We start from the raw sequence: 15,388 nt of genomic DNA on the forward strand, positions 1-15,388 counted from the left end.
GATGAGGCTTTAATCAGTGCTATTTAGTCGTATTGTTGCTTATTTGTGTTGAGTCCTAAATTAACATGGATAAAAAAAGTTCCTCACCACAATAATATTCAAGCTGTAACCAGAGCTGCAGTAATGATGCAGGATCTGCGATCAACCTCACTAGTACAAACACATACTGTTTAGATAATGTTATTCGGGTAGACAGTCCTCCATTCTGTCCCAGAATTCACTTAAACACAAAACAATTTTCTTGTATGATGAAGTGCACACATTCAAATAATGAACTGGACCGAAAAGCATCTTAATCACAAGACGAAACAGGTTTTCTTCATCATGGTGTTAAAGATGTTAGGTGAACTTTCATTCCCTTGACTTCCCTTCAGGCAGAATATTCTGCATTCACAGTTCGCATCGTCTCTTTCCTTTGATTTACAGGTGTCAGTAAACTGTGGAGAATTAGTTTATCTGTTAATGGCCATATTTCCACTAAATCATGATGTTTTGGATTATTTACAATGCTAGTTGTGTCAGCCGAATGTCCAGGCTTCCAACTCCAGAATCGTGAAGTCGTTGGTCTCAGACAAACTGCAGTTATTAAAGGTGAAACAGGGGCTGCTTCTGCCCAAGAACAACCTCTCGTCCACCCACAAACCAAAGTGACCACTGGGATAAAAAGAGACAAATTAAGTTTTTTTACACAAAATGTACAAGCTTTTGTGTTACCAAATCTAAAATGAGGAATAAGAAATATGCTGCTCTGCATTCAGATTTGCACATTCACATTTTGTAGAAAACTAATATGTACCTTCCTCCTCCAATGGCAAAAGAGTCCAAATCTCCTTTGATAAAAAAAGAGTTTTCCCCAGTCCAATGGAAACACTTAAAGGAAACAAATATGAACACTTTCAGTATTGTGTGACTGCATTTTCATATGTATTATATTGCATTGGTTTTGTAAGACTATAATTTTTGACATTTGTAGAATAATTTTTTGTACAGATAACTTAAGAGTATTGATGTTATTACCATTGCAAGAGTAATCTACAGAAAGAAGGTTTTCCTACAGGCTAAGAGTTTTCCCCAGTCCAATGGAAACACTTAAAGGAAACAAATTTAAAGATGAAGGTGATTAAAAGATATTGTCCTTGTAAACCTGTCTATTTGTTAAATATTCTCAAATATGCCTTTATTGGAATTTACCTTAAAGCGTGGATGAGACAGGAACAGGAAGGTCTCTCCAGTGCCATAAAATGCATCACTAGGATGCAGCGGATGTGAGAGGAAGCTCCCAAAAACCTGAGAAGTAGTAAAAACCACTCAATAACCAACCAATATACATTTACAAAAGCAAAACATCTATCCGTCTTAGGTCAAAATTACAAGTGGAAGCAAAATTTCAATTTATTGTGGGGAATTAAAATCACATGAACAGTGACCTTTAGATGTCCATTCTGATCAGAGCTGTGAAAAAATGTATGACCTGCTGGTTGTAGTCCTTGATGAGAATCAGCACAGGTGAGTCAGTGGTGCTGAGTTTCCTGTAAAGAGTCTTGAGACTGGCCCCGTGTTTGTCTGTGCTGTAGGACAGCTGCCACGTGTTTCCGATTGTACGAGGCGGCAGCTCTTTTGCGATCTGAGAGAAGTTGTTTTACTACTCATTAAACACACCAGGCCTCCAGAATCAGGACAGGTCTTTATTTTGCAAAGCTGCCTGACTTTGGCTATGCATTAGTGTTCATGTATGTTTGTGCGTACTGACCTCTCTAACTTGTTGGGCGTCCAGGATGACACTCTGGTTCAGAATATGACTCAAACCATCTGGTTCAGTAGAGACAGAAGCTTTCGGCCCACTCTCCTCCACTGACACCATCTGTACAGGAACAACATGTGAATGACTCACCAAATCATACACTGTTGTTAAAAAATTTGGGGTCAGTAATAATTTCTTTTATTTAAAGACATGAATACTTTTATTCAGTAATGATGCATTAAATTGATCAATGGTGATATAACAAAGTGATAATAAAGACATAAATAATATGACAATGACTTGTATTTCAAATAAATGTTTTTTTTAATTTTGTATTCATCAAAGAATCCTGAAAAAAGTATCAAGATTCCCATACAAACATTAAACATTAATAACTGATAATAAGAAATGCTTTTTGAGCAGCAAATCAGCATATTAGAGTGATTTCTGAAGGATCATGTGACACTGAAGACTGGAGTAATGACTGCTGAAAAATTAGCTTTGCCATCACAAGAATAAATTACATTTACATTATATTAAAATAGAAACATTCATTTTAAACTATAATATTTCACTGTTTTTACTGTAATTTGATCTTTAAAAAAATTTAAAATAAAAATAAAAATCACTGATCCCGAACAAAAAAGTGCTAATAAAGATGACCTTTACACACTTTCAACAATGCCATGTGTAAAAAAAAAATTAAATAAAAAAAATAAATGCTTAAAAGCACATTCAATAAATTTCCATATTGCTGGCTCTTAATAATCCCAGTGGTACCGTTTGCTTTGTACCATTTTTCTTATGTTTGTGGCATAGGACAAGTATACACTAAACTGCACAAATGAAAATCTACATATTCAAATGTGACCCTGGACCACAAAACCAGTCTTAAGTCGCTGGGGTATATTTTTGTAGCAATAGCCAAAAATACATTGTATGGGTCAAAATTATTGATTTTTCTTTTATGCCAAAAATCATTAGGATATTAAGTAAAGATCATGTTCCATTAAAATATTTTGTAAATTTCCTATTGTAAATATATCAAAACTTAATTTTTGACTAGTAATATGCATTGCTAAGGACAAATATGCAGCAAAACATAAGTGGCTTAATTTGGACAACTTTAAAGGCGATTTTCTCAACATTTAGATTTTTTTTGCACCCTCAGATTCCAGATTTTCAAATCGTTGTATCTCGGCCAAATATTGTCCTATCCTAGCAAACCATACATCAATGTAAAGCTTATTTATTCAACTTTCAGATGATGTTCAAATCTCAATTTCGAAAAATTTACCCTTATGACTGGTTTTGTGGTCCCATGGTCACAAATATTCTTTGACCTGTGGGTTCATTTTATGTCTTCACATTTTAGATTAAAAAAAAATACTATATATTTTAGTATATTTACACAGAATAAAAGCTGTACAAGCTGTTCTCTATTCAAAATAAAATAAAAATCAAACTCCAGTTCAATTTCAAATTTTTATTCAATATGCAATAAAATGTACTACACAAATACTTGTTTAAATGTACAAATAAAACAAAATATCCTTTCAAATTCTTATTTACATCTTTGCATAAATACACAAAAAGTATACGCATATTTGCAAAATAGACATTTAAAAATATTCTTTCCTAAAAACAATTGCCAATGCTACAGTCTCAGTAAAAACATGATCTGTTACGTGTGTTTTTTTTGCCCAGCCTCATACATTATTTGATAGATCTTGAACTTAACCTCAGACTTCAGCTGAGGATCAATTTTTGCCAACATGTCTGCAATGACAGCAGCGAATCTGAAATCCTCACTGTCCTGCTGCATGGCCCTCTCCCTCTCCCAGTCCAGCTGCTCCAGTATCTTCAGCAAGGCGTCTTCAGTGGTAGACTTTCTCTTAGGTATTAATTCAGTAGAAGATGGTGAGGCATTGGAACAGGGTGAGATGCTTGGGGCAGGGAAAGCTGAAATTGAACAAGGCGAGGGGCTGCGTTTGGGTGACGGACAGGGTAGAAGAGGAGTGGATGGGGTGAGTGGAAGAGGCGATGATGGCCTGAGGGACAGAGGTAAAGGGCTGCCAGAAGTCACAGTCTCTGATGTTCCTGATGCCGGAGAGATTGGAAAACTGTTTGTCTTCAGTAGTTCCTCAACGGAGAACACTTTACATAAATCCTTGATAAAAAAAAACAGTGATTACATTCCGGTCTAAAAGACACAAGTTATAAACATACTGAACAGGTATTTTCTTCCATATTGCGACCTACATACGGTTGAAAGATAATCAGAAAAATAATAAAAGTATAACAGGACTTGGCTCTATCCATCATTGATTGGATGGAGAATCTGATCTGAATGCAAGCTTGAAGCCAACTGTAAGAAAGAGGAGGTGTTTAAGCTGACTAAATGATTGGAGAAGATTGGCATATGTCAACAGAAAAAGATCAAATTTTATGAATGGCATTTTAATTAAAAATGATCGTTAAAGAAATTAAGATGAATTTAGAAGATAAAAGGGTACATTTCTATCATGCTGCACAACATACAAATGACACTTTGAATTAATTAAAAACAATCAAATGATTTGTCAAACTGTCTTATTTAAATTTCAGCTTTTAAAGGGTTAGTTCACCCAAAAATGAAAATTAGCCCATAAATTACTCACCCTCAAGTCATCCTAGGTGTATATGACTTTCTTCTTTCAGATGAATCCAGTCAAGAGTTATATAAAAAATTGTCTTTGATCTTTCAAGCTGTTTCATGGCACTCAGCCATGCTACATTAAATAAGCTACATTAAAGTGATTATTACGTTTTGAATATTAATATTTTTCTTACAAAAACGCATCGATTCACTACAGAAGGCCTTTGTTCACCCGGAGCAGTGTGAGACTTTTTTTTTTTATGGATGGGCGTTTTTTATTTAACTTCTTTTGGACTGATTCATGCAAACCCCACTGAGTGGCATTAAACAGCTTGAAAGATCAAAGACAATTTTTAACATAACTCCGACTGGATTCGTCTGAAAGAAAGTCATATACGCCTAGGATGACTTGAGGGCGAGTAATTTATGGGCTAATTTTCATTTTAGGGTGAACTAACCCTTTACAGCACAGTAAATGAGACGTTTCGTCAAGCCCCGCCCATTGGTTACGCAACGCAGACAAACTTTAAAACAGCCCATGTGACTTAACTTGACTTTCCAGTAAAAAGTGTGACTTACATTGTGTGCATTAAACGACACTTCTCTGAAAAAAATGGTAGCATCGATCAATAACGTTAAAGAAATGAAGAGTAAACTTAGGGCTGCACAATTAATCGAATTTCTAATCTCAATTACAATTATGGATGCCACAATTACGTAATCGTTCAAAGCGGGGCATTTAATCGTTCAAAGTCCACTTATGTTATTCTGCACGCTTAAGATATGTTTTTTTCTTTCTACATGTTATCTTAAGGGTTTTTCCATTGTTTTAGTATAACATTATAATACCATTCATATTTTTACTTTTTTTTATAATTTAAAGAAGAAACCAATCCGATATATATTTGACATTTGAGGCTTAATACTATAGAAAAGCACTAAAGGTTTTTCAGTTAGTGTTTTCAGCTTGTTTATTTTCATATAAAAATATGGCATGCAGTTGCATCAAACAATGGTATAAACATCATTCAATGTAAATTGTGATAAAAATCGTAATTAATAATTGCAATTACAATTTCAAGGGAAAAATCGACTATTATGATTTTTGTCATAATCGTGCAGCCCTAAGTAAACTGAAACGGATTTACAGTTTCCATGAATGAGGTTCATGAGTGACTTTTCTGTTGACATGTTTTTGTCTCCATTGTTTGAACACGGCACACATTTTACAAAATGAATCTTATTGGCGACCGCATAGCAACAATCATGCAAGGAAATCAAAAATATGTAACGTTAGAAGACAACATGGTACACTTTTTTTCAATCACTACAAGACAGAGCAGCCGACCAGCTAAGTTAGCTAGGATGCTACTATCCATCCAGACAGCTGTCTTTTGATAACATAATTTTTATTTCTTACCTTCACATTTGGGGCTTTTCCCCGATGCTTAACAAATTGGGTTAACCATCCCAGCTCTGTCATGATCTTGTAAGGACTTGGATCACTGCTTCTTGCGTGGACCCTCTTCTTGATCCTCACAAACCTGTCTCTTAAGTTCTTCCACGTTTTACGGCATTCTGCTTCGTCTTTCCCCGCGGCAGCAGCGACATCGTTCCACGCTTTTTGAATCAACTGGAGGTCACTATGATCGCGCATACTCGGATCATAGAGGTGCCTGTGCCGACGCACTTCCTCCGCTAATATTCTCTCGAAGTTATTCATTTTTAATGAATTTGCGAAAATGTGAGACGTGTGAACGCGCGAAGCCTCGCGGACGCGGAGACAGCGCGCGCGATAACGCGCTGACGTCACTGCTGCGCGCAGACGCGAGTGTTGGCGCTGTAGTATAAAACAGCATTTTCTTAAAAACATTGATATGACTAGACTTTTAATCTAAGTTCCAACTACAAGTTGACCATGTTCTGGTCAACGGATACATAATTTTCTAGTCTACAGAGTATATAAGGAAAAACAAAGCTGTTCAGTACGCAATAAGAGCCACCAAAACAACCCTAATGCCAATAAATACAGCTGAGGAGACAAACATTTCCTGTAATTTTACAGATGAACATATAATGTTTAATCTTTATTCATATCATATTAATATTTCCAAATAACATTTGTGAAAATAAAATGTTTAGCATGGATATAAGAGCTAACTCAAGGTGGCTGGTTAATGCAATAACCACAAGATCCAAAACATTACAGTTAAACCTAAAATTATTTACATTATTTACATACAGACTTAAACTACTGTTCAAAAGTTTTTTGTGACTTGGTTGTCACAGGAGCAACACTACAAGTCCATGAACATGGTTGAGCAATTATCTTAAGAGATCAACAAGTGAATTATGACCTTTACAAATATACATATTTGCAAAGTGCAAAGTATGAGTTGTTTGCCCAATCCATGCATTTAGTAAATGACTGACCTCCCAGTCTTCCCCAGCCTGGCCTTCATGTGGAGACCCCTCCTCTTCCTCCTGCTCATCCTCATCCAAAAGCACAAAATCCTCTTCATCACGCTCTGCTTCGTCCTCTTCACCTCCCTCCAGAATGCACAGATCTTGCCGATGCTGGCTCAGGTAAGCGTAAAGCTCATCTGATCTACAGCACAAAATGTCAGACAGAAAGAGAGAAGAAAAAGTGAGATGAAGAAGCTTGTGCTATGACATTATCAGCACATTTCTGCCCTGTCTTGCTGTTCATTTCACCAGGTAGACTGTGTAGTCTAAGGCTTAAGTACCTTTCCTGCTGCAGGGTGAACCAGGCGTCTCTGGAGGGGATTTTAGGTTTTGAGAAAGCCTTCTTTTTAACATACTGAAGTTTGTGTCGAATTCTCACAAACATCAGAGATCCATTTATACCACTACTAGATGTAGCAGCACAAGTACCTGAGTAAAGAGAGCAATAACTAAGTGAATTTAGTGATAAAAAAGAGATAATGCTTGCTTTTATTTGTAATCCTTGCTTATATTATTTAGTACAAGTTAAATATCAAAGTTCTTGAAAAAAGTGATTACCTAACAGTTGTCTTTCCAAATATGATTGCTGTTCTGTTCTGTCTGTGTGTTCATATGCTTTGTTTCCTCTCTGAACGCTGTCTGGTCCTCCACAACAGAAAGTTGCAGCTGCTGTTAGCATTCCTCCGGACTCCAAAGTCAGCTGTCTCTCAGCTTTGGCCATGTCCCCTGCCTCTCCACCTTCCTCATCCTCTTCCTCAGGATTTGCACCCGAAATTGCTGTCGGATCATGTGAAACAGAGGACTTGGGAGCAGGAGCGGCCTCTAATGCTGACTGACGGGTTTTCTTGTGCTCTTTTTTACTCTTTGATGGCTTACAACTGTTAAATCTGGAAAAAAAGGTTTTAAAAATTAATGGAGTGATGAGTTCAATGTATAAAATATATACATTATTAATACATATCAAAGAAATGCACTTAATATTAAAGAAATATGTATGTAACAATGATTTTTTGGACATCCACCAAATTTCTTTCTGCTTTCTAAAAACAGAAGTCATGAGAATAATTGTGATATATTTTATTCTAATAATAGTCTGTAACAGAAAGACATTAAAAAACTACTTAAAAAGTTTTGTGGAAAAAAAACAAACATTCAAATACTGTGTTAAGTGTTAATATCAGTAAAACTCAATTATTTGATTTAATAAAATGGTAGTACAGAAGCCAATTAATTAATTTTGGAAACAGCATCCAAGCAGTAAAGCAGGAAGCACCTGTATGTTGTCTTGTTGAAGTGAATGTGAGAGATGTCCGTGTAGAAGGAAACGGAGGCAAGATCATCCACAGAGCAGGAAAATACATATTCTTCACAGCCATGCTCCTGAACGAGTGGGTGAGACTTCTGAGGGTCAAAGAAGATCTTATTGGACGTCACCAGCAATATTCCAGAGACCACACCCTAGTGAGACAAACAGAATGGAGAGTCAGAAGTTGACTATGCTGAATTTTAAGAAATGTTATGGGAATACAGAACAGCATAGCATAAACACAACATTCTCACCTTTCTGTCTGTGATGTAACGAGAAAATAGTTTGAGGCAAGACATGCCGGCTGGCCCCTCCCCCTGAGAGCATTCAGATGGGAGAGCCAATAGACATACATTTCCATCAGGTAAAGGAACCGCCTCCACATCCTAAGAGAGATGAATAAACATCACACAAAGCAACAGAAAAAAAGCTATTGTAAACCACTACAGAATGGCATCACAAAGAGCTTAAAATGTCAATTAATGCTACAGAGCAGCTGTATTGAGATTTACCATTCTGTTCACTATAGTTATACCCTCATGCATTAACAGCTAAATTTTGTAAACACACTTTTACGCTCTCACCATCAGCTTGTCATATTCTGCATCTGTGGAAGGGGACACAAGTGTCGCTGCTCCTACAACACCAACGTTGAGTGCAGGATCGAGTCTTTGCTCTTGTCTAGGACGCAGGTCAGAAGCCGTCTCTGTAGAGGTTGAGGCCTTGTTCTTGGGTAACTGTTTGAGGTGGTTCAGAAGGAAAGACATAGTCACACTGACAACGGTTTCACTTCCCTTCTTTCCACACTGCTGTACACCCCCTCATTTCCATTTTCATAGCCCTGTAACCAGTGTTCGAACTATACCGTGGACTTTGGGGGAGCCCACTTGTTCATCAGATGACTGGACAGAGTCACAGCGGCCAGAAACTATGAGCCAATCACACAGATGCAGAATTCATGCAAATGGTATCATAGGACGCTGTCACTTCCTGCCTTCGATTATTTTCCTTTGCCATGTTTGTCTCCCTTTGCATTTAAGTAAATAAGTAGCAGAATTGCCCTAATAGATCTCATACATAAAACACAAAATATGGGTTTAACTGCTACTTTCTTTCAAAGAATCTGAACCGTAAAGACAACCTATGGGCCTGTGAGGTTGAGTGGGGGAGGCTTACTAAACTGAGGGCATATTAGAATGATATCTGAAGGATCATGTGACACTGAAGACTGGAGTAATGGAATCACAGGAATAAATTACATTTTTATATATATTAAAATAGAAATAGTCATTTGTAACTGTAATAGTACAGTAATTGTAATAATATTAAATAATATTACCGTTTTATTGTATTTTTGATCAAACAATTGCAACCTAGGTTAGAATAAGAGACTTCTTTCAAAAACATTTAAAAAATCATATCGAACACAAACCTTTGAACAGTAGTGTATAATAAAAGTAAATATAACAAATATGACTGAATATACATAGGGACAACATAAAAGAAAATATCTGCAAAACAATTCTGACCTTTATTTCTGGTTTTATTCTTTCCATAAACTAAAAGGTGGAGTTCAATGAATTCTGTGCACAGTGTAATATCTGATCGTCCAACCTCTAATTTTACATTCGCTGTTGCTTTGCTACAGACAGCTGTTTCCAGGCGTGCAAATATTGGTTGATAATATGTAAATCACAAATCCACACAAATGTCTGTTGTTCTTATTCTGTGGCATAATGATTTGCATAGTTTTAACTTTAAACCTTCAGCACAACATTCAGCACTTTGACAATCATTTCTAGACTTGAAGCTGTTTAAACCCGGCATACGTCATGGCACACTAATGCAAGTTAGTTTGTTTCCAAATGGCAGAAAAGTTAAACTGAGAATCTGAGGAGTGTTGCAACACATCTCATCTGGTGGACCTTGAATAACCAACGGACGCAGTAAACTGTATTCTCAAACGTTGTGTCTCTGTGGAACGCTATTCGAAGAAGAGAAGAGAAGAGAAGAGAAGAAATATTTTGCTGGGTCATCAGATTTAGCCTATAGTTTACTGTTCCTGGTTTATTAATTCATTTTAAATAATGAAATATTAGTTACCAAATTCTTTGCAGTCGATATTTTCCTATTATATTTGCTGTAAAGTTTCCATGCTCTATTTGAAATATCCATTCAGACCGTTTCATTAGAGATATTTCCAGCTTGACTAGACAGCGTGGGGTGTTTCAGGAACCTTTGTTCTAAAGTTATCAGTAGATGACAGTAATGTATGACATAATGTTGGCTGTTGTATTTATGGAGACTTCTATCATATATCAACAGGATTATGAAGGCGATGGAGCGTGTGAATAAGCTTAAAAACTTTACTCACTCCATGTTCAATTTTTTTGCATGACTCCAAAGTCTTCCTTGTTGGATCTTTAGCTGGAAACGCAGCCTCTATGAAGATAAAATGCAAAAACACAAGCTGCATCAACTAGAGTGAAAGCAGATGTGTTTGTTTCTCAGTTACTTTCCTCAGCTGTTTAAACTAAACACACAGAGAATGTTTAGCAAGCAGTAACTAACTTAAACCTGTGTATGACAGTCACAGCTGAATCTAAGTATGTTATTCACAATACTGATAATTAATTTAAATAATATAAGTTGGGATTTTTACTGTGTGTGATAAAACGGCAAGCTGGCTTTAATGTACATTGCCATTTTAATGTTTAGGGTCATTTAAGATATTTTAAAAATGTTTTTGAAGTAAATGATCTTATGGTCACTAAGGCTGCATTTATTTGATCAAAAATACAGTAAGAAGAGTAATATTGTGAATTTTATTACAACTTAAAACAACTGATTTGCATTTTAGTATATTTTAAACTGTAATTTATTCCTGTGATGGCAAAGCTGAATTTTCAGCAGCATCAACTAGAGTGAAAGCAGATGTGTTTGTTTCTCAGTTACTTTCCTCAGCTGTTTAAACTAAACACACAGAGAATGTTTAGCAAGCAGTAACTAACTTAAACCTGTGTATGACAGTCACAGCTGAATCTAAGTATGTTATTCACAATACTGATAATTAATTTAAATAATATAAGTTGGGATTTTTACTGTGTAAAAACTGCAAGTTGGCTTTAATGTACAATGGCATTTTAAAGTTTAGGGTCACTTAGGATTTTTTAAATGTTTTTGAAAGGAATTGTCTTATGCTCACTAAGGTACATTTACATTTGTGCATTTATTTGATTAAAAATACAGTAAAAACAGCAATATTGTGAAATATTATTACAATTTAAAACAACTGCTTTGTATTTTATTATATTTTAAAATGTAATTTATTCCTGTGATGGCAAAGCTGAATTTTCAGCAGCCATTACTCACATCTTCAGTGTCACATGAGGCTAATATGCTGATTTGGTGCTCAAGAAACATTTCTTTTTATTATCAATGTTAAAATATTTGTGTTGCTTAATATTTTTGTGGAATCTGTGATAAAAAATATTTTCAGGATTCTTTGATAAATAGACAGTTCAACAGCATTTACTTGCACTTATCAAATATATTTATTACATTTATTGAAGCATTTATTAAATATCATTTTTTTGCAACATTTTAAATGTCTTCACTCACCAATCAAAATATTTTGATGCAGATTGTGTACCATCAATAATGAAGTCTAATGTCTTTTTAATTCTAACAGAAAATATAGAGGCTAACATTTTATAATCAATATTAAGCAAGCAAATTGGGCACCAACTGTCTAAAAATAATGTGTCTTTTTTTAGCTTGGGTATTAAGGTAGTTAAGCCTTGTGTGAGGGTGTGTAGAAGCTTTCCAATTTCTATACTCAGAGAAAAAAAAATTAAGAGAAAAGGAGCAAATTCTTTAGAAAAAGATTTATAGAATTCGGAAGTTAATCCATCCACACCAGGGTATTTATTTAACTTAAGTTCCTCTATACAAATAGGACTATTTTTTTGTCTTCACTTACAGATTTAGTATTAATAAGGCTAAGAAATCAGAGGTATCCTTTTCATTAAATCTAGATTCATAAAGAGAGCTATAAAAAGATGAACAATAATCAGCAAATGTTTTCGGGTCATGTGTTATTATACCATTAATATTCAAATGTGAAATTGTATTTTTTGAATGTTTGCTTTCCTTTTATACATAACATCTAAATGGTTTTGAAGAGTAAACCATTTCATTTTTTTCATTGTCTGAGAAAATAGGGGGAGATCATCTTTGAGATGATATTTTCTTCTTCACATTTCCTGGCTTTAGCTAATACACTTCAATAATTCCCAGTTAATCATTACAATAATCATTACTCAGTTGAGCTATATTCCAACAATGTGCAATCAAACTGCGAATGGTCACCTAAACAGAATTGGTCCAGAATTGAATTAAGTTTCCAATAAGAGTTATAATGGTTTCATGAGAAACAGACATAATTCAAATAATATTTGTTTAGTTTTAGATCTCATCGATTATCCCCACCTATATTCAGATAAGAGCGTCATTCTTTTTTTAGACTTCCATAAGTCATTTGACACTGTTGAACATAATTTAATTTTTTCGGCCAATAAAAATTTGGTTTCAGTAACTATTTCATTAAGACGACTTTATACTCCAATGGTAACTGTTCAATCAAACTGCGTGCTGGCACCTCACCCAGATTTAATCTTAATCATGGTATCAGACAGGGATTCCATATTTCCCTACCTGTTCTTACTCTGTTCACAACTTCTTGCTGATTTGATTAAACAGAGCATTTAAAATGATTTTATTAAACAGAGCCCCAGGGCCTAAATAGGTGCCAGTGAGTAGTCCTACTACGGCCATCTAGTGGCCATTCATATTTCATGTAATTGCTAGTTTTATACCAACATGGGTCACCAGATGTCGCCAAAGTATACCAAATTTTGAGGTTTTGCCTGTTTAAACTTACTGGATTTAATATTTTTACTGAAGTAAAAAACAAACAAAAAAAAAAAAAGTATATTTTACATGAAAGTCAATGGAGTAATTTTGTAATGTTAGAGGTAAATAAGTTTTAAAAATTCCGGTAATTTTACAGCAATTTACTGGTATTACTGTTTGAAAGGGGCTATTGTTTCCACAAAAACAGTTTTTAACATTGATAATATTAAATAGTAAATGTTCCTTGAGCAGCAAATCAGCATATTAGAAAGATTTCTCAACGATCACGTGACACTGAAACTTCTCTTTGTAAACAACAACAGATTTATAAACGATTCTAATGACGAATGTTGCGTTCCCAAATGTAAATTAAAGCGACTCTACGCAGCTAGCATTTACAATGAATCGAAACTGAAAACAGTGTCAGACCATAGCCTATATTTATATAATTACATCATAACAGTTGCAAATTTTATAATACTAAGCAATCTCAAATTCTCACTACCATTCATAAAAAAGTTCCCCCGTGGGGTATGATTTTAGGCCGAAATAACTGGAATTCCTGATTAATCCAAAAGAATCACATCCCTGTGTGTGGTTAGGTGCCTTACAAATCAGTTACTTGTCAATCATTGTAAATGGTCATTCATATACCCTTTAGATAGTACTGTCTTAGTTTGGGGTTCCGGATTTGGTGATGTCCTTTGACACTTTCCTGCCCAGCACTCTTCCCCAGCGCACCCTGAGCGCCAATGGAACACTGAGCAGTAATGAAGCCTGGAGGCTGCGAAATTCCAGCCGGCAGCTTTGATCCCAATCTAAAGAAAAATGATGACACAGGTCTCTTTGTGAGCTGGATCTACACATCGATGATTTCATTTTTCATCTATTCCTTTAAACCCAGCCAAACCTTACCTGTTCTTAACAGTTCCAAAGTAGCTGGCCCTGCTCTTGTCTCTCTGAGCTCTGTGGTCCATGAGGTTTGACTGCTGAGAATGAGAAATGGCCAGTCAAAATGTTTACCCTTCCAGTGTAAGAATCAGTGATCGAATGATTGCCCCCTGCTGTGTCGGCATCTGGAAATCTTCCTCCTTCTCACCATCCTTATCAGCATTATCTGCACTCTACAGAAAACCTGCAATATGAGAGGAAGAAGGGCAATGGACATTTGGTTTACTTCACCTTATTTATTTTATATACTATTTTAGTATTTAGTTAATATATTGGCTATGCTTCTGGAATTTGGTTTAAGGTAAAAACATGCAGATAAAGCTTTGTGGACTGAAATACATTTTCTCTTTATATCCATATACAGACATTTAAAATTCAGGAAATACATGCAGTCTATCAAAAGGCACAGGTAGGCAGATTAAGGCCTACTTGAGCCCAATATTACAGCAAATACCATGTCCAGTAATTATGTGGTTCATCTAAGATATACAAGCAGCTGCTTCAGTCATTTAATGTCGAAGCAATAATCAGGCCCAAAACAGCACAAGATGTGGATTGTTGATCTTATCTAATGTGCTGCTGCAGGCCCGAGCTGCATCACAATGTCGCACTTCTGTGTCTAGCATCCTCATTAACAGATATATACATTAATAATAAACACTTTAATGTCCGATGTCACTCACTTTACTGAATCCTTGAGAGATCATTGTTATCGGTCCTGATTAAAATTCTTCAGCAGTAATCCTAACGATGGACCACTTATTGTTGTGCTGGTGTTTATGATATTCTATAAACTTAGCACTAAACTTGAGTTATAATGATCTAAAATCCTTAAATACGTGCACTTGTCTTACCTCGGTATTTAATGATCCCATATAACGACCAGCAGCAGATCGAGACGCTCCGCATGATTCGCTGTCATGGGTTTTGATGCTGCTGCAGTGAATCTGTCACCAGTCATTAGATAATAGAACAGGACCGCACGATTAAACTCGAACTTTCTCTTAAATTCCCAAATTACAATCGAAATGTCGTTGTAGAATGCACCGACTGAAAATCTCTCTTTCTCTATAGATCTGAATTTATATATCGACGTTTCGGTGTAGTATGGCTAAACAGGAATATCAACTTTATCTGCAGGGTGACTTTTATTTTATTAATATTGTTATATATTGATATAAAAAATAAAAAAAAACATAAACCAAATGCGTCTGTGTTAAAACTTTCTAAGCATAAAATCTTAAATCTATTTTGATTTATATACATACATTTGTTTCAAAACTGTATATTTTAACTTCACGTGCAAACTGACTTTTATTTTGCATTTAAGGCCATAGTCTATTGGACTGTGAGGTAATAAATGCAGAATTCG

At 35.4% G+C, this 15,388-nt stretch overlaps 1 protein-coding gene across 2 annotated transcripts; it reads right to left on the reverse strand.

The window, feature by feature from the left end:
* Window positions 1–241: 241 nt before the first annotated feature.
* Window positions 242–15,304, reverse strand: LOC107715985 (oxidation resistance protein 1-like). Of its 2 annotated transcripts, XM_016522270.1 has the most exons (17): window positions 15,285–15,304; window positions 14,871–14,963; window positions 14,165–14,200; window positions 13,981–14,054; window positions 13,720–13,883; window positions 10,526–10,593; window positions 8,736–8,888; window positions 8,406–8,537; window positions 8,119–8,303; window positions 7,404–7,732; window positions 7,127–7,274; window positions 6,813–6,987; window positions 1,751–1,861; window positions 1,472–1,624; window positions 1,192–1,287; window positions 797–870; window positions 242–654 (listed from the first exon to the last, which is right to left on the reverse strand). In XM_016522270.1, the coding sequence occupies exons 2-17, from the start codon at window positions 14,889–14,891 to the stop codon at window positions 519–521; spliced, it is 2,055 nt and encodes a 684-aa protein (XP_016377756.1). In that variant the 5' UTR covers window positions 14,892–14,963; window positions 15,285–15,304; the 3' UTR covers window positions 242–518. The 2 variants fall into 2 exon arrangements, with proteins under 2 accessions (XP_016377756.1, XP_016377755.1); XM_016522269.1 differs by lacking the exon at window positions 15,285–15,304 and having other exon boundaries at window positions 14,871–15,149.
* Between the last annotated feature and the right edge of the window lie 84 nt (window positions 15,305–15,388).

This window comes from Sinocyclocheilus rhinocerous, unplaced genomic scaffold, assembly GCF_001515625.1.
Source record: "Sinocyclocheilus rhinocerous isolate Xijiao unplaced genomic scaffold, SAMN03320098_v1.1 scaffold749, whole genome shotgun sequence".
NCBI classification, from domain to species: domain Eukaryota; kingdom Metazoa; phylum Chordata; class Actinopteri; order Cypriniformes; family Cyprinidae; genus Sinocyclocheilus; species Sinocyclocheilus rhinocerous.

Excerpts from the sequence above, each read along its gene's own strand:
- LOC107715985 (XM_016522270.1), bottom strand. The coding sequence starts at position 14,891 with ATGGGATCATTAAATACCGAG. Across the intron at positions 14,201-14,870 it reads TGGGATCATTAAATACCGAG|GTTTTCTGTAGAGTGCAGAT; the intron begins GTAAGACAAGTG and ends CTCATATTGCAG. Across the intron at positions 8,538-8,735 it reads CAGAATATGACAAGCTGATG|GATGTGGAGGCGGTTCCTTT; the intron begins GTGAGAGCGTAA and ends CATCTCTCTTAG.